The 27,095-nt window shown below is 36.2% G+C and overlaps 1 protein-coding gene across 2 annotated transcripts in view; it reads left to right on the top strand.

The window, feature by feature from the left end:
* UHRF1BP1L (UHRF1 binding protein 1 like) overlaps window positions 1-26,624 on the top strand; it is a 47,366-nt gene extending 20,742 nt beyond the window's left edge. For both annotated transcript variants that reach the window (XM_030959752.1, XM_030959754.1), the window contains 16 exons: window positions 847-987; window positions 1,560-1,730; window positions 2,990-3,170; window positions 4,548-4,631; window positions 6,798-6,980; window positions 7,082-7,200; window positions 8,942-9,083; window positions 9,841-10,034; window positions 11,984-13,482; window positions 13,962-14,137; window positions 15,450-15,586; window positions 16,264-16,414; window positions 20,364-20,620; window positions 22,750-22,858; window positions 23,755-23,924; window positions 24,586-26,624. In XM_030959752.1, the coding sequence (XP_030815612.1) occupies window positions 847-987; window positions 1,560-1,730; window positions 2,990-3,170; window positions 4,548-4,631; window positions 6,798-6,980; window positions 7,082-7,200; window positions 8,942-9,083; window positions 9,841-10,034; window positions 11,984-13,482; window positions 13,962-14,137; window positions 15,450-15,586; window positions 16,264-16,414; window positions 20,364-20,620; window positions 22,750-22,858; window positions 23,755-23,924; window positions 24,586-24,711 (3,840 nt within the window). In that variant the 3' untranslated portion in view covers window positions 24,712-26,624. The remainder of the gene's footprint in view (window positions 1-846; window positions 988-1,559; window positions 1,731-2,989; window positions 3,171-4,547; window positions 4,632-6,797; window positions 6,981-7,081; window positions 7,201-8,941; window positions 9,084-9,840; window positions 10,035-11,983; window positions 13,483-13,961; window positions 14,138-15,449; window positions 15,587-16,263; window positions 16,415-20,363; window positions 20,621-22,749; window positions 22,859-23,754; window positions 23,925-24,585) is intronic.
* The last annotated feature ends 471 nt before the right edge of the window (window positions 26,625-27,095 follow it).

The raw sequence follows: 27,095 nt of genomic DNA on the forward strand, positions 1-27,095 counted from the left end.
GCCTGTGGTTGTTGTGACCCAGGTGCAGGACCTGGCACCTGGCCTTGTTGAACATCATAAAATTGCCCTTGGCCCATCAATCCAAACTGTCCAGATCTCTCTTCAGCGCATTCCTACCCTCCAGCAGATCAACACTCTCCCAGCTTAGTGTTGTCTGTGAACTTACTTAGGAAACTTGATCCCATCATCCAAATCATGCAGGAAGGAGTTTTAGGTAAACTGGAATTACTGGTTTTCCCTACTGATATCCTGTTCATTTGATGTTCCTGCTGGACAGTTGTTCATTTTTCCATATTTGATTTTCAGTGTCCAGCTGTACTTGATGCTCTTGTGTCATCATTATTCGAACATTTGCTTGCTGTGTCTTCTAGAAATCCATGTAGTGGATTCAGAGCTTGTGGAGTCTGCATGGCATGCAGTGTGCTCAATGTTTAACTTTCTCTTTTAATTGAAATACAACACTCCAAAAAAACCTCTCCTATCTTGTAGCCTTGCTTCTTCCCCTGTCCTTTTCTTTAACATTTTGGAACTAAACGAAACAATCATTTTTTTCCTCTCCCAAAAGCAACCTAGTATGCAATAGCTGTGACCTTTATTTTCTTCTGAATATTTTAAGTGCTGCTTGTTACCTCAGTCTGCTTGGAAGTAGCTTAATGTTTCTGTGACAGGCAGAGTGAGGGCTTCCTGACACCTTTAGGTGGAATAACAAGTGAGTTGTATTTGTTCTGTCTGTACGGTTAATGTGAGTTTTTGTGTACAGATGTATACATACACAATCATAGGGCTAGGTGCAAGTAACTGTCATATTGCATCAAGGTGTTTTTCTCCTTTTTACTGTCTTTACAGGTCTTGACTTTTAAAGAAATCAACTGGCAGATGATCAGAATAGAGGCTGATGCAATCCAGAGTTCTAAGCATGAAATAATGAGTGCTCCAGTTCGACTGATTACTAACCAATCAAAAATTAGGGTCACACTTAAAAGAAGGGTAAACTTGAAGTTTGAAGTCTTATTTTATTTTTTAATTTGTAACTCATGCTCTTAATGCATACATGTACATAGTAAAGATTTTAAATTTAGACCATATTGAATATAGAATTCCCTGAACTAAATTTATCATAACATGTAACTGATTGTAGATTACAAGAAATTGTAGAGTTTACAAGAATTGTAAATCTACAAGATTGTAGAGTTTACAAGAAATACTGCAGACAGGTTTTGAAAATGAAGACTTTATATAGGTCCCATTAATAAAATGGTTTGATCTGCAGAGCTTTGTTTATGATGATGCTTGTTGTTTTATCTCTCTAAATTCTGGTAATATTTAAACCACTTACATTTAGAGAAATGCAGCAGTTTAATATCTGATGCATGCCAAATACATAGAGTGAAGCATAAATATACTGTGTCTTAGGTACTCCTTAATTAGCAAGAGGAATAAGATTTAAAATAAAAAAAATGTTTGTTATTGCTTTTTGCATAAAACTTTTCTTTACCCTATGTATTTAATATAAGAAATTTAAGTACTTAGTTCAACTTATTTAATTTTTTATTTTTCAGTTAAAAGACTGTAATGTTGTGGCATCTAAACTGGTTCTGATTCTGGATGATTTGCTGTGGGTTTTGACTGATTCCCAATTGAAAGCCATGGTGCAGTATGCCAAATCTCTTAGTGAAGCCATAGAGAAATCAGCAGAACAGAGGAAAAGCTTGGCTTCTGAAACAGCCCAGGTATGAGGATTGATTGTCTCACTGTATCATTATGTATGTATGTTCTACAAAACAACACAGTGTGGTTAGTTGTGTTATTTTAGAGAATATTCAGTTACTCATTTTCATTCAGCTGTATATCTTAAATTATACTGGGAATTAATCAGTTTAAAATGGTCTTTGCTTCGCAAGATTTTGTATATTGATGTTAACCAAAGAAAATAAAAGTAGTTCTCTTTCTTTACCCGTATACAGTGTGTTTAGACTTCTGTGTTTACTTAACTCTTTATTGACTGTTAGTAAATTTGTTCTCAAAATATTTTATGGTTATGAATTTAAATAATTAAGACACATTAAGGTAACCTTAATGTGTGGGTAGATATGGTTACTATAATAATTTAAAGTGCTTGTCCAGTTTGTTCTCATGATACTGAAAAATTAGCTTTTATTAAGAGGTTACCTTCATGCAGCTCTTGTTGGAATATATAATGAAAACCAATTCTCCTTTAAATATATTTCTGCTGGCATATCTGTGCTGTTGATGCTGCATGTAAATCTTGGTGTTGTTCAGCACATAGAGCAGGCTAGACCAGCTGGGCTTTGTGAGTGTTGAGGGGAGGCACCTCTTCTTATGTGTGAAGAAGCAGGACAAGTACACTGATAGAAGATAAGTGCTATAAAATAAAACATGATTGATTCAGTACAGTCAGTTGTAGAGGATCTCTTAGAGTAAAGCCAGTGTACTGCAACACAGTTCAGTTCTTTTGCTGGCCCTGGTGCCTTATGCAGTGATGTGAAGCTACAGCAGTGTAATGGTTACCTGCTCTTGAGCAGGGAGGTTCTGGTCCTTCAGTGCCCTGTACTTATATCTCACCTGTTCTCTGACACTGGCACTGACTTATGTTTGACCCTGTTGTGATGTAGCCTGAGGAATTAAATTAGCAGAATGGAGCCCACTATTGGTTTCGTTCCCTGAACAGCTTGCAACAAAAGCTAGAAAAGTACCAGTGCTGTGAGTGACAGGGGTGTAAGGAAGTGTGAGGAATGGGGAGAATGGGGTGTGCCCTGGCTGTGCAGTACAGTGCACACAGCCATTAGCTCAACTTCGCTTTATTCTAAAACACTAAACTTAAATCTCAGTAATGATTCAAGGGGGAATGCATGTCATGCAGATTTTTTCCTTGTTTCAAATGCCTGTTTTGTGTAAGGAGACAGATCCTGATGCTTGAAAGAAACAATAAACATTATAAATTGATGTGGCTGACTAAATATTTTTTCAGAGCTCTGCCCCTGCACCCAGCTCCCAGCAGGTGAAAGCGCACCAGACAACAGCAGCACCTGATCAAAACGATGTAATAGTAAAATTGTTTAATGATTTTGATGTTAAGGAAACTTCTTATCACTTAGTAATTTCCCACTTGGACCTACATATATGTGATGATATCCACTCTAAAGAAAAAGGTATTATTTTTTTTTTAAGTTGCATGTCTATGAATCATAATCTTCTTCAGGGGAGACATTTTGAGGAATACAATAATGAGAAAATAATAATACAATAAAGTCAAGAGACTTTAGTTTAGACAAATAGTTAGAATTGTCTCCAGTGTCTATGGATTCATGTAAAGCTATTTAGGTGGCTCTGTTAGGACAGCACTTCATTAATAAATGTAATTATTTTAGAATAATTGCAAAACCTGAGAGTGTTAGTACTTCTCTGCTTTTTCTGTCTTCTAGGAACTTATTCTATCAGTCTGATTGTTACTGCTGGGTCTTTTTCTTTTATAAGTTAGCTGGGTTATGAAGAATACAGTGACAATATTTTTGTGGCTTGAAGGGGTCACTATACAATCTGTTTCTTTAATACTCTTATAAATGCAAACTAATAAAAGAGTCTTACTCTTTGTGTTACTAATTTAGACAATTTGATATGGTCTGCAGCACATGGAAAGAATGGAACGAGTGTTCTGTGACCTTAAAATTTTGTGTGTAAATCTTGTACTGATTCTTTTTAACGAAAGCCTATTGCATGTAGTCACATTTAGAATCAGAAAAAAAGAAGAAAAATAAGGGCATTTTTTCATGCCTTTCAAAAGTGATCATAGGGAGTGAGATACTACTGTATATCTAGTCACTGAAAATTTTATGGAAACATACAAGGTCTACTATATTATTAGTCACTGAAAAATTTATGGAAACATACAAGGTCTGCTGAAGAAAAATATGAAAAATGTAGGGTTTAACAAAAATGCATTTCCTTGGTTAGGAAAGACACTTTCAAAATAGCAGAGCATGAATTTCACTGGCTGGAGACTTATTTCCTTACATGCAGTGTATCTACTGTGGTTGGAATTTATCACTCCTAGTGAGATCTTTTTATTGATCCTTTATTTTTGGAGTTTAAATTCAACAGTGGAAAAAGTCAGAAGAGAAAATTCTCAGAAGACCCCTTCACTGCAATATTTGTCAAATGAAATTATATTATATAGTATTCTTGAAAGTAAATGTTGACTTCAAAGACTGATTATAATCATATATTCAGTATAAAAAGTTTTGTTTCAGAAAAACTGCAGTAATGTACTTTCAACATGTTGTCTTTTTAGTAGCATTGAAAACAGCACACAATTTTTAAGTAGTGACTGAGTACAGAATTCTGCAAGCTGATCTTTAGAAACCAGTGAAGACTATTTAAATGAAAATTTTGAGGGAAGATAATGAGGTTGTAAGGAGAGACAGTAAAGGAAAGAAAGTAGGTGTTAGGTGTTTAAAGGATTACAGCAGCATGAGAACTAACATGCTGAATGCAATGTGTGCAGGGCCAAGCATTGTTTTGTTTTACAGACCCAAACAGACGTGTTACAGGAGGGGCCATGCAGCTTTCCTTCAGCTATTTAACAGTGGACTATTATCCATTTCACAAAGCAGGTATGAAGGCAGGCCTTTTATGAATTACCTGTGACTGTGACTATCTTGTCTGAAAGATAAAAAAATTTGTGCATACACGTACACAGCTTGGATAATTATGCTCAAACCATTTGAAATGCACCTTTTTACTTCCTTCTATATGCAAAAACAAACAACAAAAGCAACAATCTGGGAACTAGTTTAATTTCTGTGAATGAGCTGTCTTAGGCCAAATGCTTTTCACTGTTTTGTTTGGTCAACAAAACAGTGTTTACACATTTCTGACATGAGGAGAATTTTGTGTTGACAGAGGAAGGCAGTACTGCATGTTGAGAATTCAGTAGTCGGATATTAGCAAGAATCAATCTGTTAGATTTTTTTCATATATAGAATGCTATCATTTTATGTCCATTTCCAATCAGTGTTTTGCTTTTTACATTATTTTGCTGAACAGGAATGTCAGTGTGTAGAGGCTCAATTTGTAGCCTTTTGTTAAGCAATGTTATTAAAAAAATCTTAGCCATTTCCAAAAGAAGTGTTTCTTACAAAAAAAGTATTTATGAGAAAAGTGTTTCTCATAAATAATTTCTAGTAGAAATCTAAAAATTTTAAAAGAGGGTACATTACAGAGCATGTGACAACAAAACAGGGTCTGATCATCTTCCTAATCAGATGGTCTGGAGCAGAAATCCACAACGTCATCATTCATGTTAGTCTGCCTCTACTCCCAACCTGTAAACACTCGGTTGACTGGTGATCCATACCAAGGCTGAGCTCCATCTATTCCTACTGGTCTTGCCCTGCCTGCCCTCTTATGCTCCCCAAAAGCCTGTGTTCATCCCCTGCAGCATTTCAGTTGTGTGTGCTGTCTCACCACGTGTCTGTGATCCTCACGAGATCACAGCCATGCGACTGCATACAGGGGTGTGGTGGCTCTGCTCCCGCATGCTGCTGCATGTGTTAGTAGTGTTCATGTACTCCAGAGAGGCAGTTGCCCAAACCGGCTTCCCAGAAGGGGTGTTAGAGCTTTCCCTATGGTGTTGCTAACAAAGTCCTGTAGATCCTTCAGAGTCTGTTTGCATGTGCTTGGAGTAACCCCATGCTGCTAGCCTTGTTTTGGAGAATCCCAGTGTCATGGGCTTCAGGCTAATGCGTCTTTGTCCTTTTGTTCCCTCTCTGTTTTTTTCCCTGTTCCTTTATCTTCTTCCTTAGCTATAAAAATGATAATCGACAAAGATAACTGTGAAGAAGGGTGGGGAAAAATGTGATCTCTTGTGATAGGCACCAGCCTAAAAGTTTATTTAATGCTGCAATATTTGCATTTGGATGTAAAATCGCTTTTTTTTTCCAAAATAATTTTCCTATTTTAATAGCAAACATACTTGCTTATCCCCAGTATAAGTATCCAAAACTCATTAAGTCCCAAATAAAGTAAATTTTCACATGGCAGTATTTAAAGATTGATGTACCAACTGGTAGAAGTTAGTTGTTATTGCATCCTTATTATTGAACAGGTTAGTAGAATGTCTTTACAGAGACTACTTGAAGATATCACGACTTGTTTCAGAGGTTTGAATGCTTGACCAACAGAAACGTGTTGGAATTGAAAGCAGGAACAAAAGAATTTCCAGTGGGATTGATTTTTAAGGCTGTGTGTGCTGCAGCACTTCTTGAACTTACCTTGTTGTTTGTGTGCCATAAAGGTGCTAGAGAACCAAGACAAAAAGAATACATTTCTGGAAAGGGACCAGGAACTTCTTAGGACACAGTTCTGGCAGGAAAGATAAGCTTGGAAAAAGTGAGCATGAGAACATCGTTCTGTTACTTGCTCTCAACTTTTTTTTTCAACTGAACATTTTTTTGCATGTTCTCACATATGACATTAATGTATTGTAAGATTTCTCTGAACTGAAAATACTCAATGATGTTTTGAGTGTTAGTGGTGTTATAAGGCAGCTGGCAATGCTATATTCTGAGTGATTTCGTGAAGTGCTGAGACCTGGAATATGGAATGTATATGGAATATATAACTTCTGTTTTAACGTCTGGTATGACTGCTGTTGTTCTATAATTACAGCATGCAATGAGCTTATAATTCGAAGAATACTTGTGAAATAGTGGAAACTTGTCCTATTAAAAGCAAAATTTCAAATGAGCTAATATTTTTTCCATTTCTCTTATTTGCAGGAGACAGCTGTGATCACTGGATGCATTATAGTGATGCCACTAAAACCAGAAGTGGATGGGCCAAAGAATTATTAAATGAATTCAAAAACAATGTTGAATTACTTAAGCAGGCTGTGAAGGATCAGGTCATAGATTCTCCTCCTAAATCACCACCTGCTGTATCTCCTCAGAACCTACAAACAGGTATTTTCTTTACATCAGTAATTCTCTACTTCCATGAAATATTAAAACTACAAAAAAAAGACTGTTCTTTTCAATGAGTCCATCACTATTCTTTCTTACAGGCAAGGAACAGATAGCGAAAGGAACATCTAGGGCTTCCTCTGTATCTTCCCAACAACCGAAGGGCAAACTGATGTCTAGTCCTATTGTGGTTAGACTTGCAGACTTCAATATATATCAGGTACATTTCTTTAAGTTAGTAAAACTGGGGTAACTCCACCCTTACTGTTATGTAATTATGGTTTTTAAGGGACAATATGAAGCCCATTGAAATTAATGAGACTTTCCATTCATTATTGGGGTAGACCTTTATGAACGTGCTTCTGCTTTGTTAAAATTGTGATCCTATCACAATTTAGTGTTGGATCCAAGTTCTATTGTACTCCAAATTATGAATTTAATCTTTTCATTGTACTATCTTATGTGCCTAATATTTTAATATGTGGTTTTGTATATTATGCTTATATTTTTCAAAGTACATTTAAAACTGTTAAGAGGTTTTATTAAGTTTTTAAAATCTTTTTCTAGCCACTCTCTTTCTAGTGATATTTTGAACAGATGTTTTTACCATTTCCACCCCCCTTCCCTTTGTTAGAATTAGTTTTATTTTCTGGTTGTGGTCCAGATTGACTGTTCTGAGGCAAGTGAAATAGAGAAGGAGTGTGTCTCCATTAGGCAGAATTGTAGTGATATGTGACTATCTACTCTTAAATTTCAGGTCCTAACAAAAATGTTTAGTGTGTATCCCTTGTCACTGTGATTTCTGCTTGCTCTTTTTCCAATTTCCAACACTTGTCTGCCATGTCACTACTGGTGTTGTGGGAGATTGCAGATTACTGCTGGGAGCCTTATCTGGATCTGAAGTGGTTTTATACTATTGTTTTGTACTGTTCGTGTTTCCATTTGCCTTCTGCTCTTGTCTCCTCCTCTCTACACAAACACATTTTCAATTTTTAAATTGGCATTATTTCTATGCAATTTCCTAAAAGCTATTTTTCTAAATAGATAATTTTACTTGAATTTTTGTGTCTGTCAATGCAGATATGTTTGCCTCTTGAAAACAGCTACATAAAGTGAAGCAGGCTTATAAAGGTCATGTTTCCAGGCAAATTCTGGTAGACATCATCATATATTCAATATTAATACATTGGGTAATTTCAAACTAACAGTTTGACCTACTAACTATTGAATGGAAAAGCTTTGTTTTGGCAACATATTTTTTAAACTAGGACACATTCAGTGAAATTTAAGGTCAAATATATATCAAATGTTGGTTTCTTATTTGTTTGATAATTTACATTGTAAGGAAACAGAAATGGAGATTACTGTTCCATAGCATCTTGATTCTCCTGTGAAGCAGACCTTCAGGCATATCCAAGCATACACATCTCTGCCAGGTGCATGCTGAACACCTTGCTTGACACACAGTGTGAGAGTCAACCTGTCTACTGGAATTTGTTCTTATGACAATACAAGAACTACCTAATGTGTGTAATAAACTTATCTAGCTTATCTATCCCTTATCTAGACCAGACTGTATGGAAGTACACTCCATCCAAGCATAAATGCTTAAACAGGAGCTGTAGTATTTGCAATAAAAAATCAGATCATTCTAGACTTCTGCTGGACACCTTTGAAACTTACCTGCTGCCTCTTGCCTTGTATGAAGGAAGGGGATCTGGTACCTTTAGAACAGTTTTCTTGTGAAACTCTTCTATGTGAGTCATTTCTGCTTCAAAGCAGTTAAGTGTTTGTCACTGTTCATCAGCACTTTGTGTTGTACTTTGTGTTATGTTGTTTGGGGGCCTACACCCAAGAGCAGTGGAATGTTACCTTACTAGGGACAGTACCATGCAACTACAAATGCTTAATCATTCATAAAAGTGGAATGTGTTAATGAAATAATTTTTTATCACTTACAGGTTTCAACAGCAGACCAGTGTCGTTCTTCCCCTAAACCTCTGATTTCTTGCAATAAAAAGTCACTTTATCTTCCACCAGAAATGCCAGCTATTCATATTGAATTCACTGAATATTACTACCCAGATGGAAAGGATTTTCCTAGTAAGACTTTCTTATGTTTTTGGGTTTTTTTTGTTTGGTTGTTGTTGTTGTTGTACTGATGCATAAATTCTGTGTGTTACTTTCCCCTTTCTGAAGCTTAAAGCTTGGAAATAGGTAATAGCTTTCTAAAATGGATAGAGCACAAGACTGCTCTGTTTCCACAATGCTTACTCCTGCAAACTCCTATTAATACTGGTTTATATAAACATGGTTGTTCAGTCTGAAAACACTTGCAACATTTTTACTGGCACATGAATTATTCATTCTCCAACGTCCACATATTGTTTCTGTAATTTCACTGTCTGACTACATAAAAGAACTCAAACTATTGCAACAATACCTAAAATGCACTGAAGAACTGCTGGAGTTATTGTAGGAATGTCTTCTGTGGCTGGCCTTGTTTTATATACAGAAATGTTAGTGGATTTCTTGGGGATGGAACTTGAGGACAGCAGATTTCCATGGTCTTCCCTTTCCTCTGTAATGAGAATATTCTCCCCATTTCTTCAGACTTAATTCTGTTCTTAGTTTTTATACACTCAAAAATTCAGTTACTTTCTTGGAGTGAGGGAAGGAAGCATCACTTCAGGTATGCCCTAACAATTCTTCCTTGAGACTAAAGGACTGGGTTTCTGTTCATTCTCTGATGAAAAGTACTCTCTGGTGAAAATGTAAGTTTGCAATAGTTTAAAACCAAAGAAAACCCAACCCATAAACATTTTCCTTATTCTCATGGTTTCCTTTTTTTTTCTTTTAGTTCCGTGTCCAAATTTGTATGGCCAGCTGAATGCTTTACAGTTCACATTGGATCAGAGAAGTATTCTTTGGCTAAACCAGTTTGTGTTGGATTTGAAACAGAGTCTTATTCAGTTCATGGCCATGTACAAGTTAAATGACAATTCAAAATCAGATGAACATGTTGATGTGAGAGTGGATGGACTAATGTTAAAGGTATGCTGTCATTGAGTAGGGGTTTTGTGGTTCTTTGCAAGACTATTTCTTTTGTTATTCTCTTACAAATACCTAAATGAATGAAAAAATGCTTCTCTAAAAAACTCTGCAGAATATGATTTTTTGAAGACAGACATCTTGTTTCCTGTAGTCCTTCATCTGTGCCCTGGTATTTTGGTTTGGGTGTTTTGGTTTTGTATTGAAGATCTGAGTGGGAATACTAACAAATTATTTCCCTGTGGTCAGCGAACTTGGCATAGCAGAGCTAAAAAGAAATTGAGCACTAAAGTAAAAAAACGAGTGAAAAATTAATATTTGTACTCTATATTTATGCAAGGGTCCTCCCTTGTTCCTCTAGTTGTATTATATCAAAGCTCTTTTGTCTTGTCGATGAATGCTCTAGAGTAAAGAAAGCAGTTCATCTGAAGGTTTATTTCCTTCTCCAAAACCCACTCTCACCATTTTCTATTTCATGCTGGCTGTTAGTGTAGTTCAGGTACATGAGTTCTCTGATTGTTTATTGCAGAGGAGTGATGCTTGTTAATGCAGCTGAACATCAAATTTTTGCTTCTCTTGTTTTCTGCTTCTTTGTAAAAAAAAGGAGTATGGAGCAGATAAATTTCCCACCCAAACCCTGTTTGCATTGGGCATTTCATTGTATGGTTTGCAAGATTCAGAGGTGAACAGAATTAGTCTCTTCAGTGGAGCCCACAGGAGAGGTTTCAAGGGCTCTAAAAAGTCAGCATATGGAGAGATGGTTATGTTTCTAACCTCTTGCTACATTCTTAATGGAACTTTACAAGGACATGGTTTGTACTGAATAGAAACAGTTATTAAGAGCAAACAACTGGAAATCTGCAAGTACAGATTAATCTGATATTGAACAATTATATGAGAATAGCCTACTAAACTACGAGAGGATAAAAGTATTCTAACATCTCTCAAACCTTGATTTGAATTAATGATGTCACCCTGTATTAACAGCATTATTTTTATTCAAGCAAATGATGAATTGATGAGTGGTTAATTATTTTATTTAGTTTTTTTTTTTCCTGAGTCCTTGTGTTTAAATGAAGAAGCTTCATTACCCCCATCTTTGTGTCTTTAGGGATGATTTTTTACTCCTGCTTTCTAGGTTCAGAATGGAGATACTGTGATAGAAAGCAGTGTCACTGATATTAGCCAAACTAGAGTGACCAAGGTTCATATTAACAATTTAAGATTCAGGATTTGGCATAAAATAAGTTTACTTTAAAATGTGCACTAAAAATATGCAAGTTAATTACAGTGTGCTGAACTATTTGTTGTTCTTAGGAGTTGAGATATATTATTATTTTCCTGATGAAACAAATATATTATGATTATCAGATAATTGTCAAAAATACCTGATCTAAATTCTGCAATATTAAGAATATTACCTGCAGTGGCATATCTAACTGATTGCTTGTATCTTAACAAAGAAATAAAATACTGTAGTACTTGGTATGGTGAAAAACCCTATCTGACATGCCAGATTAAACTCCAAATTATAATTCTCTGTTTTTCAAAGCCATAAATTTTGGAAACACTTTAAGAAACGTTCTACCAAGCTGCTTGAGTTGAGGAAATGAGCCACTTCAGCCTAATATAGCTGAACTAAATTTAAGACCTTTAAATAAGAAAAGCCTGAGACCCTTATGTTTCTGTGCAAATATTGATGAAAAGCATGAGACCCTTCTGTTTGGTACAAATATTGATGCCAAAGCATCCTTCTTAAAAATGAGAGAGAACATAAATCTTAGTGTGCGAGCCAAACTTATCCCTGTTCTGTTTCACTGTACTTGATTTCTCATAAAACTATAATTATATTCCTTTGTATCAGCTGTCATGGCTATTATTTTGTTTCTTTAATTGTATACCTTGTTAATCTACATGGTTTTAACTAGAAAAAATTTATTTCTCCCTTGCAGATCATCATCCCATTTGAAAACAAACCTGAAATTCATAAAGATCAACCTCGTGCACTTTCCATTCAAAGTTCAGAGATGATTGCTACGAATACCAGATGCTCACCAAACTGCAGACACTCTGATCTAGAAGCTTTGTTTCAGAACTTCAAGGACTCTGAATTTTTCAGTAGAAATTTCACCACTTTTCCTAAGTCCCCCAAAAATTTTAATCTTTTACATCCAATCTTCCAGAGACATGCTCATGAACAAGATACCAAAATGCATGATGTTTATAAAGGTTATATCATTCCAGAATTGAATAAATATGCATTAAAGACATCTGCAGCTACTGATGTTTGGGCCATGCATGTTTCCCAGTTTTGGATCGATTACGAAGGAACAAAAAGTGGGAAAGGCCGGCCAGTAAGCTTTGTGGACTCCTTCCCGCTTTCCCTTTGGATTTGTCAGCCAATAAGATTTGCAAAGTCACAAAAAGAGCTTGTATCCCGTAATCAGACAGCCGTGAACATTCCAAAAAGTGAATCTAGTGATCTCTCTAATAGATTGCAACGTAAGAAACTTCTAAAGGAGTATTACAGCAGTGAGACGGAGCCTTCAACCAATGGCATTCAAATGTCTGAGGCTTCAGGAGTGCTTTCTGAAAGCTCTTCCTCTGATGCAGATGTACATGTTCTTGTCCATGTTCAAAAACATGTAAGCGTGCAGATCAATCACTACCAGTATCTTTTTTTGCTCTTTCTCCATGAATCTCTTGTATTGCTCCTGGAAAACTTAAGGAAGGATGTAGAGGCAGTGACAGGAAAACCTGCAAAGCAAACAGATGTCTGCATTGGGATTCTACTGAAAACTGCAGAAGTAGCCTTACTGCTCCATCCAGTGACTCAGGGAAACCCTTGTAAATCTCCTGTTGAGGAAGAAGGAAGTACCATGGCATCAGAACTCTCCCCTGTGGGAAATGGGGAAACTCTTACTTCAGAGAGTAAATTAGTTGGTAGTAAGATAGTGGAAGCCAGTATTACTAATTTTGGTTATGTAAATGACTGCAAGCCTCTGAATGCTGAAGTTAATAAAGGAATTTTAATAGATCCTCTTTTGTTTAAATCAGACAGTAATACAGATTTTCAGAAAGCAATGTCATTTTCCGATGATGCATCAGATAAAGGTTTGGGAGATACAAGTGAAGGAGGAAGCAGTGGACTTTTTAGTAGAAGTGATTCTGAAGAGGTCTGTGGACCTCTAAGTGAGAAAAGTAGTTTGAATCCTAGGGATTCGGTGTCCATTCTAAATAAGAGAGAAGATTCTACTGAATTTTTCATTGATAAAGAGGATGACAGAAACATATTCTCAAATAAGTTAAATGAGCAGGAAGGTACAACTGAAGGCTGTCCTAACCAAGTCGCTGACTTGGAAACAGAAACTGCCTTAGAATCTGAAGAGCTTGAAATCAACAAAGACAAAGTGACTTCAGTTAAAATGTTTGCATCCCAGTCTTCTTCAAGGTATAGAAAATTAATACTAAAACAGTTTTCCTACTCTTTGAAAAGACTTAGAAATCTTGCTGGCCACAGACTTCCAGTACTTTCAGCAGTCAGGAAGGGAACATCTTAAGAGGTGGTCTCGATGGTCCTTCCAACTCAGGCTGTTCTGTGATTCTGTGTTCTAGTAGATGAAAATTTTTAAAGCATGTAAAAAGTTATGCAGTATCCAGCGTTCAGTGAAAGTTAAAATGAAGTGTTAATTAATTGATTTAAACTATTTACTTTTAGTTTGTGTTAGGAAATACGTATTGAGAGAAGTATTGACATATATACCTATATGAATATGTGTTGTTTCTACATTTACCTTGTCTTGTCAAAGGATTATTGAATAATCAGACTTTTTCATTTATATCTTGCTTGGTTTAGAGGAATTTTTAATGTAACTTCTATGCATTATTTAATATAAATAATATTTTCCTCATATCTTTATATTTTAAAAGTGCTAAGCCCAAGGAACGCTGCTCGTCCAACCTCCCTGCATTCTCTGTTTCTTACAAAAATATGAAGAGAAGTCCATCACAAGTCTCTCTGGATACCATCTCTATTGATAGTATGATGCTAGAGGATCATTTGATAGAGAGTGATGGAAGTGACAGTCAAAGCTTTCTGGAGAAGGGTAAGCAGGTTCCACAAAATATTTTTAAGCAATACATGAAAATGTTGTTTGTTATTAAAGTCATGCTCAAAAGGTTTCTAGTCCAGCAAATCCTGGATACTTTACAAGACTATTTCTGTTACCTTCACCAGCAACATCAAGTGTATTCACCATATATAATTTCAGGGGAAAGCAATAATGTGCACTACTTAAGCCGCACCATTTAATTTTAACACTGCTTAATTTTCCTCTCTTAAGGAAAGTAAAAGCATTGAAGTGCTGTGTTGCAAATCTGAATTAGGCAGAACTTGTTCCTTGCTATGCTTGAAAGCAACTGCTTTGGCTGCAATACTTACAGGTTGGAGCCTGAATCAGTGTTACACTTGAAGTGGTAAAGAAGCTTTCATTTTAGAAGTGGATGAAAAAGAAACGAATTTTCACTAATGCTCACTGTGCTGATTACCAGTCAGATAGGTTTGGTAGTCTCCTTGCAGTTCATCCCTCAAGTACTATTTCCCAAGTATTGACTGTCTAATAGCAGGTATTTGTCCAATTTTTGCTCATCTGTGTATATACTGATGAAATATTTTTCCCATGTCAGGAAATAGAGTAAGAACACCTTATTGATACCTCTTTTCTGATAATTCTAATTTGCATAAGACTGTTTTTTTTTTCTGTGGGATTTCTCTTCAGTCTAGAGCAATAATGAGAAGACTGTTTCACTTGCAAGCCTGTTATATATTTGAATTGTAGGAGTATTCCTGCATGTGCTTATGTGGGAGTATGCCATGAAATACATTTTCCATTTTAAATAAGCTTTATATGTCTTTTTAGCTTGTTAAACAATATTTAACTGCTGCTTAAGTATCTATGCTTTTCAGTTGTCAAGGAAACACTATCATGATTATGATTGCTCTAATGAAAAGATATGTAGCTTACTTCTCTAAAAAGACAAGCATCTGCTCTAAAGGCACTGTGCAGTATTTTAGGTACACAACTTGGAATTTTTTTTTCTGGCTGCATCACATTTATATTATTTGATTTGGAAGACTAAAATATGCCCTCACAGTTTTTTTTAACAGTGCATGTAGAGTGCTGTATTGGTTTTGTCACTATATCCTGCTTTACTTTTGATTAGCATCTAGAACTTGGAACTCTCTGTAAGAGGAATGGATTTGGCAGTTCAGTCATAAATATTTGTTTAATAAGCCACTCAACTCGTATTAAAAAATGAGTTAATGTGTGCATTCACTAACAGACACTGACTTTATTCTTAATGTAGGAGTGATTATGTTGTGCTAACTTTGCATGTTTTCTGATGTGTATTTGGAAGGTATTACAGCTGCAAACTATCAAAGCCCATCAGAAAATGTCCACGAAGGAGGCACAGTGATGGAAAATTGTGATGGGTCATCTCCAGATGCCATGAGTGCTGCTTCAGAAAATGCCCATGAGACTAGTGAAGAAATGGTAATGTTATTGAATTCCATTAGAACACATGATTCTGTAAATTCAACCTTAAAGCAATACTAAAATGTCTCCTTTTAGAGGTGATTTTTTGAGTCATTAGAAAAATGAACCCAAAATATTAGTAATGATGATGGATACACATCTTCTGATACCAAAGCTGACTTAAAACTGGCTTCTACTTCTTTTTTAAAAATACTGCAACTCTGTAAATAGAGAAAAAGGGCCGACTACTATGCAGGTGACCAAAGTTTAGTAGCCTATCCTAGCTTTTTAACCTGGTTTGATTCAGCACTGCAAGTGCTTGGTTGTGCTTATGATATGCATAAAGTTGAATGCAGTTGTAGGTAATGTCAGATACCTGACATTTCAGGTATCACATAGGTCATATGCTTCTCTGTCAGTAAGGAAACTATCTCACTTCCATGGCTTTTCTAGCCAGTTCTGAATTGGCATCAGTACAAGTGTCTGTCTTTTGGACAGACTGTTGAGCAATCCATTATGAAGCTAATGCATACAAAAAGAAAAGAATAAAAAAATGAGAAAACTTTTTGCTTCTCTGTGAGCAAGGATTTTCAATACAAAGGGTTGTTTTCCTTTTGTGATGGAAAAGGTTTAGACATACCTTACAAACAATCTCTGTAAAATCATTTTATGTTTTATCTGGGTTTTGTTGACAGATGTCTGTTGTGGTTTTTCAAGTATTTGGTATTAATGGTGAAATTGACATCAGAGGAGAAGACACAGAAATATGCTTACAGGTCAACCAAGTGATACCAAACCAACTAGGAAATATTGGTGTTCGACAATATCTGTGCAACAGAACTGTTGGTAAGAACTAAACATTCAGTGTGTTGAAATTGGAGCTGGAAACATTTCATCCAAGTAAATAAAAATGCAAACACAGTTTTATGTTAGACTAGCATCCCTTTTATGCTAGTTTAGAACTCTGATTTCTTTCTTCATTGCCATACATTAAAAAGGAAGAATAAATAAATGGAACTGTGTATGATCATGTGGGTTAAAAGGTGCACTGCATTGAATTCTGGTCATTAGTTTGCTTTTTTGAAAATGAAGTAAGCTGCATTATGAGCTGGTTTTGGCTGAGGTAGAATTAATTGTCTTCATAATGACTGGTATGGGGCTATGTTCTTGGATTTTGTTTTCTGTATTAAAACTGTCTTTGTCTTAAGCCACGAGTTTTCTGGCTTTTACCCTTCCAGTTCTCTCCCTAGTCCCACTGGTGGGGGGTGAGCGAGAGGCTGTGTGGAGCCTGGCTGCTGGGGGGTGGAACCACGACACATTGCATTGTGTGACTGTTTCCTGAAGATGGAACTCCTTATGACTCTAATAGTACTTTGCTTTATGTACCTTCCTTTGAAGGAACGTTTCTTTTTTTTTCAAGATCAGTTTCTCTAGATTAAATAACACACACTGTTTAAGCAGGCTTATAATATGTGGTTTAAGAAAATTTTAAACATTTCCTCTGTCAGGAAATATGAGCTTTAAAGACAAACAACTGTTTTTAGTTTGGTTTGGGTTGGGTTTTTTGTTTGTTTTGGTTTTTGGGGGTTTTGTTGGTTGGTTGTCTTTGGTTCTTTTAAGCTTAATACAAAGAGTGTAGTTTCATGTCAAATATTTGCACAGCTAGATCAGCCAGTGTCTTTCAGAGCTGTTCTTGGGCATGAGTACAATATATACACACTTTGCCAGAAAAAACGAGTTCTCATGGATGAGGTGTTTTCCTTGTCATGATGTATTGGTGTGGCAGCTCGTGTCACAGGCTGATCTGCTCCCCTCTGCCAGCCTTCTACATGGATTGCTGGATGTAAGCTCTATTGCACTATAGGGTTTTTGGGGCAGATCCCTGACGCATCAGCTTCTCATTCAGTTCCTTTCTGAGGAAATAGCTATAGCAGCTGTTGGCTGCCATTTTCTTATTCCAACCTTCTATCAGCATGGCTTTTGTTCAGCAGTTGCTTCAGCTTTGGAGGTGGTACAACCTTTGATCCCCTAGCTAAAGAACACATTTACTGGTAAGCTGAGCCACTGCCAGCAGCTGCTGCCTGAGCAGCTGTTGCATGATGTTGTAGTCAACATCTGAAGGCTAGGAGAAGGTCCAGCAGGGAGGACTCATGGCTGACCTTCAGTTCATACAGGCAAATTGACTTCTGGTTATCTGCCATATCCTCTGTAAAAGCGGGAGGGAGTAAATAATATGAACATGCCACCTTCCTGCTCTTGTTTGTATCTACAACTGGAGCCTCTGATAATGATAATGCTTCTCAGCTGATAATGAGAGGCTTGTGCACTGTCTAATTATTTTGTGGGTAGAAAGGATATAACATGATTGGAATCTCCAAATACTTCCACTTCGTATCTCTTCCTTTCTTTTTCTGGCAGGTACCTGAATGGATGAGCCAACAGCACTTTTTTTTTGTTTTTTATGCATTGCTGGTCACTCCTATTCTGTAATGTACATCTTCTCTCCACTGATCTTTTCACTGTGATTTCTGTACTGTCAGGAATCTTCTGCTGCTGCTCCCTGTGTCCCATATTAATTCCTATTAGAACTAAAAGAGAAAAAGTTTGGAAAAAGCTTGAGAATCAGATCAAGAGAGACTGTTTAAAAGAGTTAATAGTAACAAAATACAACTAAAAGAACAGGTGAGCAAATGTGTACGATAACATCCCAATAAAAGCAACCTCCCTCTTCAAGACCTTTAATAAAACTTTCTCAAGTCCTGCATTAACAATTGAAACCAGTAATCTGAGGAACCATGCAATGCAGTGAATACTCAACTTATAATTACAGTCTCCAAGATGTTCTGGATGAAAATAACCATTTAAAATGTACTATACTGTTAATGCAGTAGATGTAAAAAGGGAAGAATGTCGCTAAAAGCTGGACTAAGTTGAGGGCTACATGGCAGCTGTGCAATTCCCTGCAGGACTAGATGCAGGACTGCTACTTTATCTGATCTTACCTTGCAGCAAAACTAAAAGAAGGAGGGAATGGAGTAAGGCAGAAGTATTGTGGGAGGGCTGTGCTTTTACTGAGATCTTACCATGCTGAACCTGTTTGTTAGAAGGCAACAGCAGTTCACAGCAGCTTCCAAATTTTTAAAGCATTTTTTACTTCATCTTCCCTTGACTCTGCCCCTTTCAGGTATCTGGAAGATAACTAAAGTTGACTCAAGGCTGAGACTGAATGTGTGTTCTTTTCCTCTGTTCTTTTTCTGTGCTTTAGATCCTTCCAGCAATGATGCAGGCACTCTTTTCAGGGGCAGAAATACTTAGGGCAGCTACTGCTTATTTCTTTATCTGTATGTGTGGGAAGTATATGGATCCTTGAGGGAAACAAAGTTTCCCAAACCAGTTGCAGAGATTCATTGAACAGAGTGGTCATTGTTCTTCTGTCTGGAGAGTGTCCTTTCTTCTCCTGGGCTGCTGGTAGTTTATCCACTTTTGTCTGGACTGAGACTAAAAAGATAGTTGATACTTGAAGTATGGTTTTGGTTGGTTGCTTGGTTTTTGGGGTGGGTTTTTGTGGGGAAGGGGAATATGAGATTTAGCACTTCTCAAACATTGGAAAGATGGAAGGATGGAGTCGTGGCTGTCAGTGTTGTGGAAACGTCTATTCACAGAGGTAACAAAGGGAGAGATTCTGGTCCACAGCAGAGGCTGAAGGTTCTCATGTACATCTTGTCATTAGTCTTTATCAACCCAGATCAACAGTGTGTCCATCTAACCCCACTCTAATGCCAGTAGATAAGTGCACAAGTCCTGACTTTGCTGCTGTGCCAGGTCATCCATGAACCTGCACACTGTACAGGAAGAGGAACCCAATTAATGTACAAATAGGAAAATAAATCAATTGCCTTGTCAGGCTGCTGTAGCTCTAGGCAGTGTCTGTTGCATGATGAATTGACATAATGTGGTTGATTTTTCTTGAGTTTCTTTCTTGAGGTAGCTTTCACATTTCAATGCTTGTTTTTTCTGTTACTGTGATTGTGCTTCTTGTCATAGAGATAATTTCTGTAGGTCAGCCATCATAGTGATGACATGACTTGAGAATCCCATGGGGTAACTGTTTTATACAAAAAATGGTTGCTGCTCACTGCCCACGCCTTGCAATCTGGTTACCTTAAATTTTTATTTTAGTTTACTTTAGTTTAGTTTATTATGGTTTTTAGAACTTTTTAGGTTGAATGTTGTAATTGTCCTTATTGTTTAAAGATACTGAAATTAGCAAGAAAGTGACAGAGTTTTTTTAACGTTCAAGTCTATTGCTACTCAAGTAATTCATGTATGGTCATACTCTCTATCTTACTGCATTGATGCTCATGGTTCCTAAGTCAGGAAGTTCAGCCTTGCCAAGAAAATACCTGCTTTCCTGAGAGAGTGAAGTGACTTTAATGTTTTTCTGAATTTAAATTTAATGACTTAGTGGAAAAGTGTGCAAAATAATTGATTATTCATCGTCAAGGCACCAAGGAAACTTTTTTTTTTTGTGGAAGGTGATACTTCTGCATTGTCTTTTCTCTTGTCACAGTGAGGTACTAGCCTTTATATGTACTCTTTATTTTTGTAATTTGAAGTGCTATACTTAGAAATTTGCTCTGAAGTTCTGTATTTGCAACACTGCCTTTTATGAATAATAACTCTATGGTACTTTTTGGAAAATCAGTTGGACAATAAAGGCAGAAATAATTACATCATAATTGATTTTCTGTACACTGCAAAATTTTAATGCAAATTTGTTTTCTTTTTGCAACAGGTTCTGACTGTAAATCTGTGGCTGGACCTGTTAATTCATCACCTGAGATTAGTCTGAGATGGGAAAGCGGGCCTAGTGCTGTTGTACATTCCCTGCTAGCTGTAAAAAATGGGTTTCTTCAGTGTCATGTGGAGAACTTCAGTGCTGAATTTCTAACATCTTCTCTCACAAACATTCAGCATTTTCTAGAAGATGAAACTGTCGCAGAAGTGATGCCTATGAAGATAAAAGTTTCTAATGCAAGGATTAATTTAAAAGTATGTTAACAATGAGATACTTGGCTGCTCCAAAAAAATTTGTGTTCTTGTTTCTTTGATGATAAAGTACTAATCTGGATACAGTTAACTTCAAAGAAACTGCTATCATACTCTGAAAGGTCTTTAGATAACACTAAAACAATTTTAAAATCCATAGATTTGGTTAGCTCTGTGGTATGCCTGGAGGGGAATTTTCTGCATGAACAAGCTATTTGTATGAATTAATATTTTATACTTTTTCCCTCTCTCCCAAATCTTTCTTCTAGAGTGACGGTGTCTGGAAATTTTATATGTAAGGTTCTAGAGGGACAATGTGGGTTTTTCTGGTTGGGTTTTTTTGCTTAGCAAAGGATATGTTTTCTAATTACAAACCATGGATTTTAAAGGTTATTTCTCTCCCCTAGTTGGAGGGTAGCTCTTGCAATGAAAGTTCTGTACAAAATAAGGAGGAGGGTTGTAGAATTCCAGTACAAACCACTTGAACACAACCCAAATTTCATGTTCTTCTAGAAACAGATAGTGAACAGTGCATTTTTCAGCACCATATCTTAAAATAGTAACATTAAGAGGACACTTCTGTTCAAGTCTCTTAGGGGACTTTCTTTCAGACATTTAAATAAGAGGGTGAGTTCTGTGCTGCACAGCCACTGAATATAAAGATAAGGACACTTTTTTGAGGGGTGTAGAACAACAGAAGAACAAACAAACAAACATAAAGAATTATTACATTGCTTTGGACAGTAATAATCACCCATAAAAACTTTGAACAAGGTGAGGATTGGAAGAGCAGCTCCAGTTCTACATCTGGGGCTAAGGTCTTGATTCTGCCAAGATCATTATTGACTGGAAAGGCAATTGTCTTGTGTTCTACTCAAAATGCATCAGTATTCCTTCCCTCAGTGATACAGCCCTTCCATCTCCTGAGGATCTTTGGGCACTCTTAGAGTTGTTCCTCCTCTACAGGATTAGCATAAGCATTTTCTGTAAGAGCTGTGAATCTGTTCCTCAGATTTCAGTGGATCACAAACATGAATGCCCAAATGCAAATAGCAAAACCTTTACACATAGTCACTTGCATTTAAAACCAGGATTGTTCTGGTTTATTGGCAAGAAGGCAGACTTAAGCAAAATGTTCTTGAGAAAGCAGCTTCTTGAGATGGGGAATGTACAATAATAAACTGGCAACAAGCTTCTACTTGGCAGCAAAAGCACCAAAGTGCTCACTCAGCAGTGCACACAAGTCATGGTGCAGTTACTCATGATGGTTGACAAACTGCAGATTTGACATAGAGATGATTCATTTCTGTAGAGTTTTTGGGTATTATAGAGTGAGAATATATGATTCAAATGTATGCTGCATTGACTGTTCAATGCAGTATGTTCTTTTATTTTTTCTGCATGAGACTTCATGCAGTGTGTTTCATGGCAGGGGAGGAATTTGAGAAAGATTATTTTATTGTTTGCATTTTCTGCTGCAATATCAATGCTGTTTCAAGAAGCTTTGGAAGCTATAAGTCAACAGCTTTCTTGGTACATATTTAATGCTGATATGTATAGTTTCTGATTATACTGGCTTCGTTATTCTGTTTGACAGGGATGATGAACTATACAGACTTCCTGGGGAGACCCCAAAGAAGTAATCTGTGAAGTTTCTCTTTTGTTAAATACAGTAGTATAACTAAACTGCAGCTGGTGTCATCCCAAACTAAATTTTGAAAAGACAAAATCTGCTCAAGAATGATAGCTATACCCATTCAATCTTTAAATAGTTCAAGGGAAAATCAGACACTATATAGCACAGACTTCTTATCTGTGACTCAGCTCCTGAGCTAACAAATGTCTTGAGTTGGGGTATAATCTTATTGAGATGTCTGTAAAAACACTTTGAAGTATTTTAGTTGGACTATATATTGAGTTCAGCAGACTTGCTCCAGAGATTATTTTGAGCCTTTAAAACGATCCCTGGGGGGAAAAAAGGGAGTAAAAGTTTAGTGGAGATCCCATTATAAAATTCTGCTCTGAAACATTCCCTCTCAAGTTTCATTAAATCCACTTAGGTTTAAATAAACATCCTAATTATCTATTTTGATTTCCTTGTAAACTCATTTTTTATTATGTGTGTTTTTTAGGATGACAGTCCACGCGAAAATCTTAAGGCATCTGAGCTGGTACCCATAAAACTGCATATTGACATACTCTGGATAGAAAGAAATGATGATGGCACTTTTCTCATTAGAGGTTTGTATGTTGCTGCACCTTGATATCTCAATTCAGTAATCCTGTTTTTTCCTTTGTGCACACTTGTGACTAATTATGAAAAGATAACTGGTGATAATTTGTGTAAGCTGTGTTGCCATATGCCATCATTCTAAGTGTAGTCACAAAAAGGAAGATTACCTTTTTGAATAGTGTATTGGCTGTGATAACCCACAGTTGAATCAATCTGGGAGAAATAAAAAATACGCTTATAATGTCATCAGGATATGCTTCATCAGTGCATATCACTTCATCATGATAAGTTTAGGGTTCCTTTGTTGCTACAAAGCAAACAAAAAAATTGCCTTTCTATACAGATACAGGTGGTTGCTGTCTTTGTTGTTTTGTGTTGCAGGTAGTAGTAGAAACTACTGTAAGACAATGACTTCTTCCCTTGATGTACAACAGTCTATATATGTGATTTAGTGTACTTCAGTTACAAATGCTAGAAAGCTTCTTTAATGCCAAGTAGTTAAGGTTATTTTCTAATTTAAAAACTTGATTCTGCAGGTTTATCTCACTGTGTCTTTAAATGTAAATGCAGTCTTCAGAGAGACCTGGAGACAGTATGTTAATAGCAATATCAATAGTTCTCAAATTTCTGATTTTTCAGAGTGCATATTCTGTGGTGATGATACAGGTTGGTATAAAAATGTGTTTATTTTCTTCAGTCTAGAAGTTACATATTGTTTCTTTCTTCCTCTAAAAGGTTATGAGTTTTAATTAAATTTTATTCTTAAATTTGATTTTGAGAGGCAAATATTAATGTACTTAATATTATAAGTATATTTATTTTAGATGGATTTAATTTTGTAGTGATAAGAATAAAGCTTAAAAAATTTTTGACAAAACCCCTGCACACTATTTCTGTAATACAGACAATCAAAAAGTAAATGATGTGTCAAAGATGAAGAATTCAAGCAGCACATGGCAGCAATCAGTGGGATCTGTTGAACATAAAACACAGGACCAAGCCACGCAAACTACTTGGGAAACACCCAGACCTTCTAAATCAAGCAGGGATTCATCTGACTTCCTTAAAAATGAGGTATAAAAAACTCATTTTGACTTCACCTTGCCCTCCTCAAAATTATGTTACAATGATTATTAATCATGATTGTAAGGCTATCTGGGGGTGGGCCTGTGATACACTTTTGTTTAGAAATCTGTTGGAGATGGAAAATATGGATCGTGGATATTATGGTGTAGTTCAGCAATTTAACACTGCTTTCTAAATAGTGTAATATTACACTGCACACTGACTCTTTTCCTTTATATCAGAGGGAATTTTACAAGGGAGTTTTCTTCTCCCCATCTTCTTCATTCCTGTACAATACAGCTACCAAAGACAAGGGACTTAGCTGTTTGGTCAGACCTGTACTGATCTATCAGTCATGCTCAGATTTTGAATGGATGATGACAGAACCCACACGTTAATTTGGCTGTTTTTCTCACTGGATAAGAATTCCATTCCAGAATGGAAATGGCACAGCTGAAACAGTATCTATCCCACCTTTTGAGCTGATTGCATTAACTCTCTCCATGTTCTATGCTCACTGACTGAGAATCAGTTGCAATTGGCTCAGCCTCAGCAAACCTCCACCCAGCAATGAATGGGAGCGTTTGGTTTTTTAGAAGTTACTGAAATGGAAAAAGTCATCAGTATGGAGTTATGCTAATAGCTTTCTTTTCTAACCCCTTCATTTCAGCTTATTGAAGAAAATGAATGTCTCAAACAGGAACTAGCCAAAGCCAAAATGGCTCTTGCTGAGGTCCAAATGGAAAAAGATGCCCTGCTTCATCGCATGAAGAGGATGAATGTTGATCATCAGTAGGACACTGTTCTGTTGGTACAAAGCATCATCATCATAACTGCAGGTGGTGGTGGCACCTAAAATACGGTCTGCAAATCACTTGAAAATGTGGTTATTTTTTTGATTACAGACAGTTTTCTCATTACAAAAAAAAAATGTTTGTGAACCAGGTACTCTTCTGAAATTATCATTAAACATTGTAACTTTTCTCAGCCCATTTTAAACTGAAATGACTTTGGAAAAATCAGTTTATACTGTACTTTATTAATTTACTGAGGAAAAAATCGTATCATCTACTTTTAATATTATCAAAGGAAATGTTATTTTTAAAATATTTTCTGAAAAGTGGATGGTTCAGCAATGAAAGAAGGTGCCTGGGTACATAGCAGAGTCCATGTACCATGCCTCACTAACAAGGTGTACCTCTTATTCTAAGGTTATATTGTTTGATTGTTACCAGAAGATATCTATAGAAGAGGTTACATTTGCACTATGATGATACAGGCTAGATCCTCTAGAATAGTATAGCTACTGAAAATTAAAATACCAGCCCTAAACTGGCCCTACATTCAGTGTAATTTGCCCCGAGAGGATTTTAAGTACAATCCTCTGGTGCTATAGAGTTCCATATATCCTTTCCATATGCGCTCCTAAAATAAAACAGTAAATGCTGGGGAATTTAAATAAGAGGGCATACTACTGGGCTTTCCTTCTGCTTGAAGGTCCACTGTATCTGTACAGCTGATGTAATTTAAACATTCACACTTAATTTTCCCTTTCTCTGTGAAGAGGATATAGCCCTGATATAGGATCTGGCCCTTTGTGACAGGTGAGCTTTGAGCCATTTTGCATGCATGTCTGATTCCTGCACAACTCATCAGACATGCCCAAGGATTTGGTTCAGTGTGTTTAAATAAATAATGTCAGTGCTTGTGAGGGGGGAAAATCCTACTGGGATTCATTAGTTGTATATTGCTCTTTTTTTTTGATAAAAAAGCTGTAGAGAATCACTTAATTACCCAAAGAAATTGTGAGATTACATGAAATGTAATTATACAGTTTAAATTATGGGTGATTTGTACAAATTGAACAATAATTTTCAGCTAAAACTGGTACAGATGAATAAGTAAAAAAGCACAACACCATAAAATAGAGACTATAAGAGTGTGCTTCTAAACAATTTAGGAAACAACGTACAAAACGATACATGCCTGTAAGAGATTGTCTTTGCTGGAAGTAAAACTGACTGAATAATTTAACTAGTGACCTTGAATCTGACAAATGAAAATCTTTTAATTGCTACCACAATTGTTTCTGCTCTATGGGATCTTGGAGGGAAGTTCTGTTTGTAGATAAGCAAACAAATCTCAAAAAGTATTTAGTATCCTGTGGTTTGACTTTGCATACTCAGGTTGTCAAACCAGTTTTAATTAAATTGCTTTCATTAAAACTTTTTGAAGGACACATAATTTGCACTGCTGGAAATAGTTACTGAAAGTGTGCAGATTTTAACCAAGAACTCTGTGGAATAACTGGTTCAGGCACTATTTTAAAGCCTGCCATATGAAACTCTAGTTGAAACTTCTTAATTCCCATGGAAATTTTTATTTTATTATTCTGAATTAGACAAAAAAATATACACACAATGTTTCTATCAGAGAAATTAAATATTTGTATTTGAATAGTTATATAAGACAACACAGTATTAAATATGAGTGGTGCAATTTTACATAAATATGATGTCAGATTCAAGGGAGGAATTCTCCTTTGGTTTAACTCTGGTTGGTACTATTAAAGTAATTCTTATTTGGTTTATCCTTGCCAAGATCTAATTATTTTGAAGAAGGAATGTATAGAATACTTAGTAGCATGTTGCTAGAATATTACATTGAGAATTATCTAATTTTTAAAAAGAAATAAATAGCAATATCAAATGTCTGGAGTTTTTTTACTGCATAAACAAAAACTTGCTTGTTTTGAGAAAAAACAATTGCAAACCAAATCCAAAATAACAGCCCAAAGCAGCCCTTCTCAGTACAATTGTTGAAATTCAGGGTATTTCTTGCACTTCAGGGTATTGAATTCAGGGTACTTCCTAGCACTTCAGTGTAACTGGATACATTTTCAACTTCATGGCCATTGCACAGTATTGAACGTCACCTGTGGACAGTTCAGAGGAGATGGGTGTGCTTGGTTGTGAGCTTGACAATACTAAGAGTGATAGTACAGTGTCACTCTGAAATGAGTTTTGCTATTGAAAAAACTGCAGAGAGAGAGTGAATTTATTGATGTTTGAAAGTACACAGTTAAACTAAGCTCTAATAGGTTATACTAAACATAATTACAAAAAGCCTCAGAATTAAAAAAAAAAAGGTTTAATTCATCCTCAAAGCTCTGCTGGTGTT

Source organism: Camarhynchus parvulus, chromosome 1A (genome assembly GCF_901933205.1).
Source record: "Camarhynchus parvulus chromosome 1A, STF_HiC, whole genome shotgun sequence".
In the NCBI taxonomy this organism is placed as follows: domain Eukaryota; kingdom Metazoa; phylum Chordata; class Aves; order Passeriformes; family Thraupidae; genus Camarhynchus; species Camarhynchus parvulus.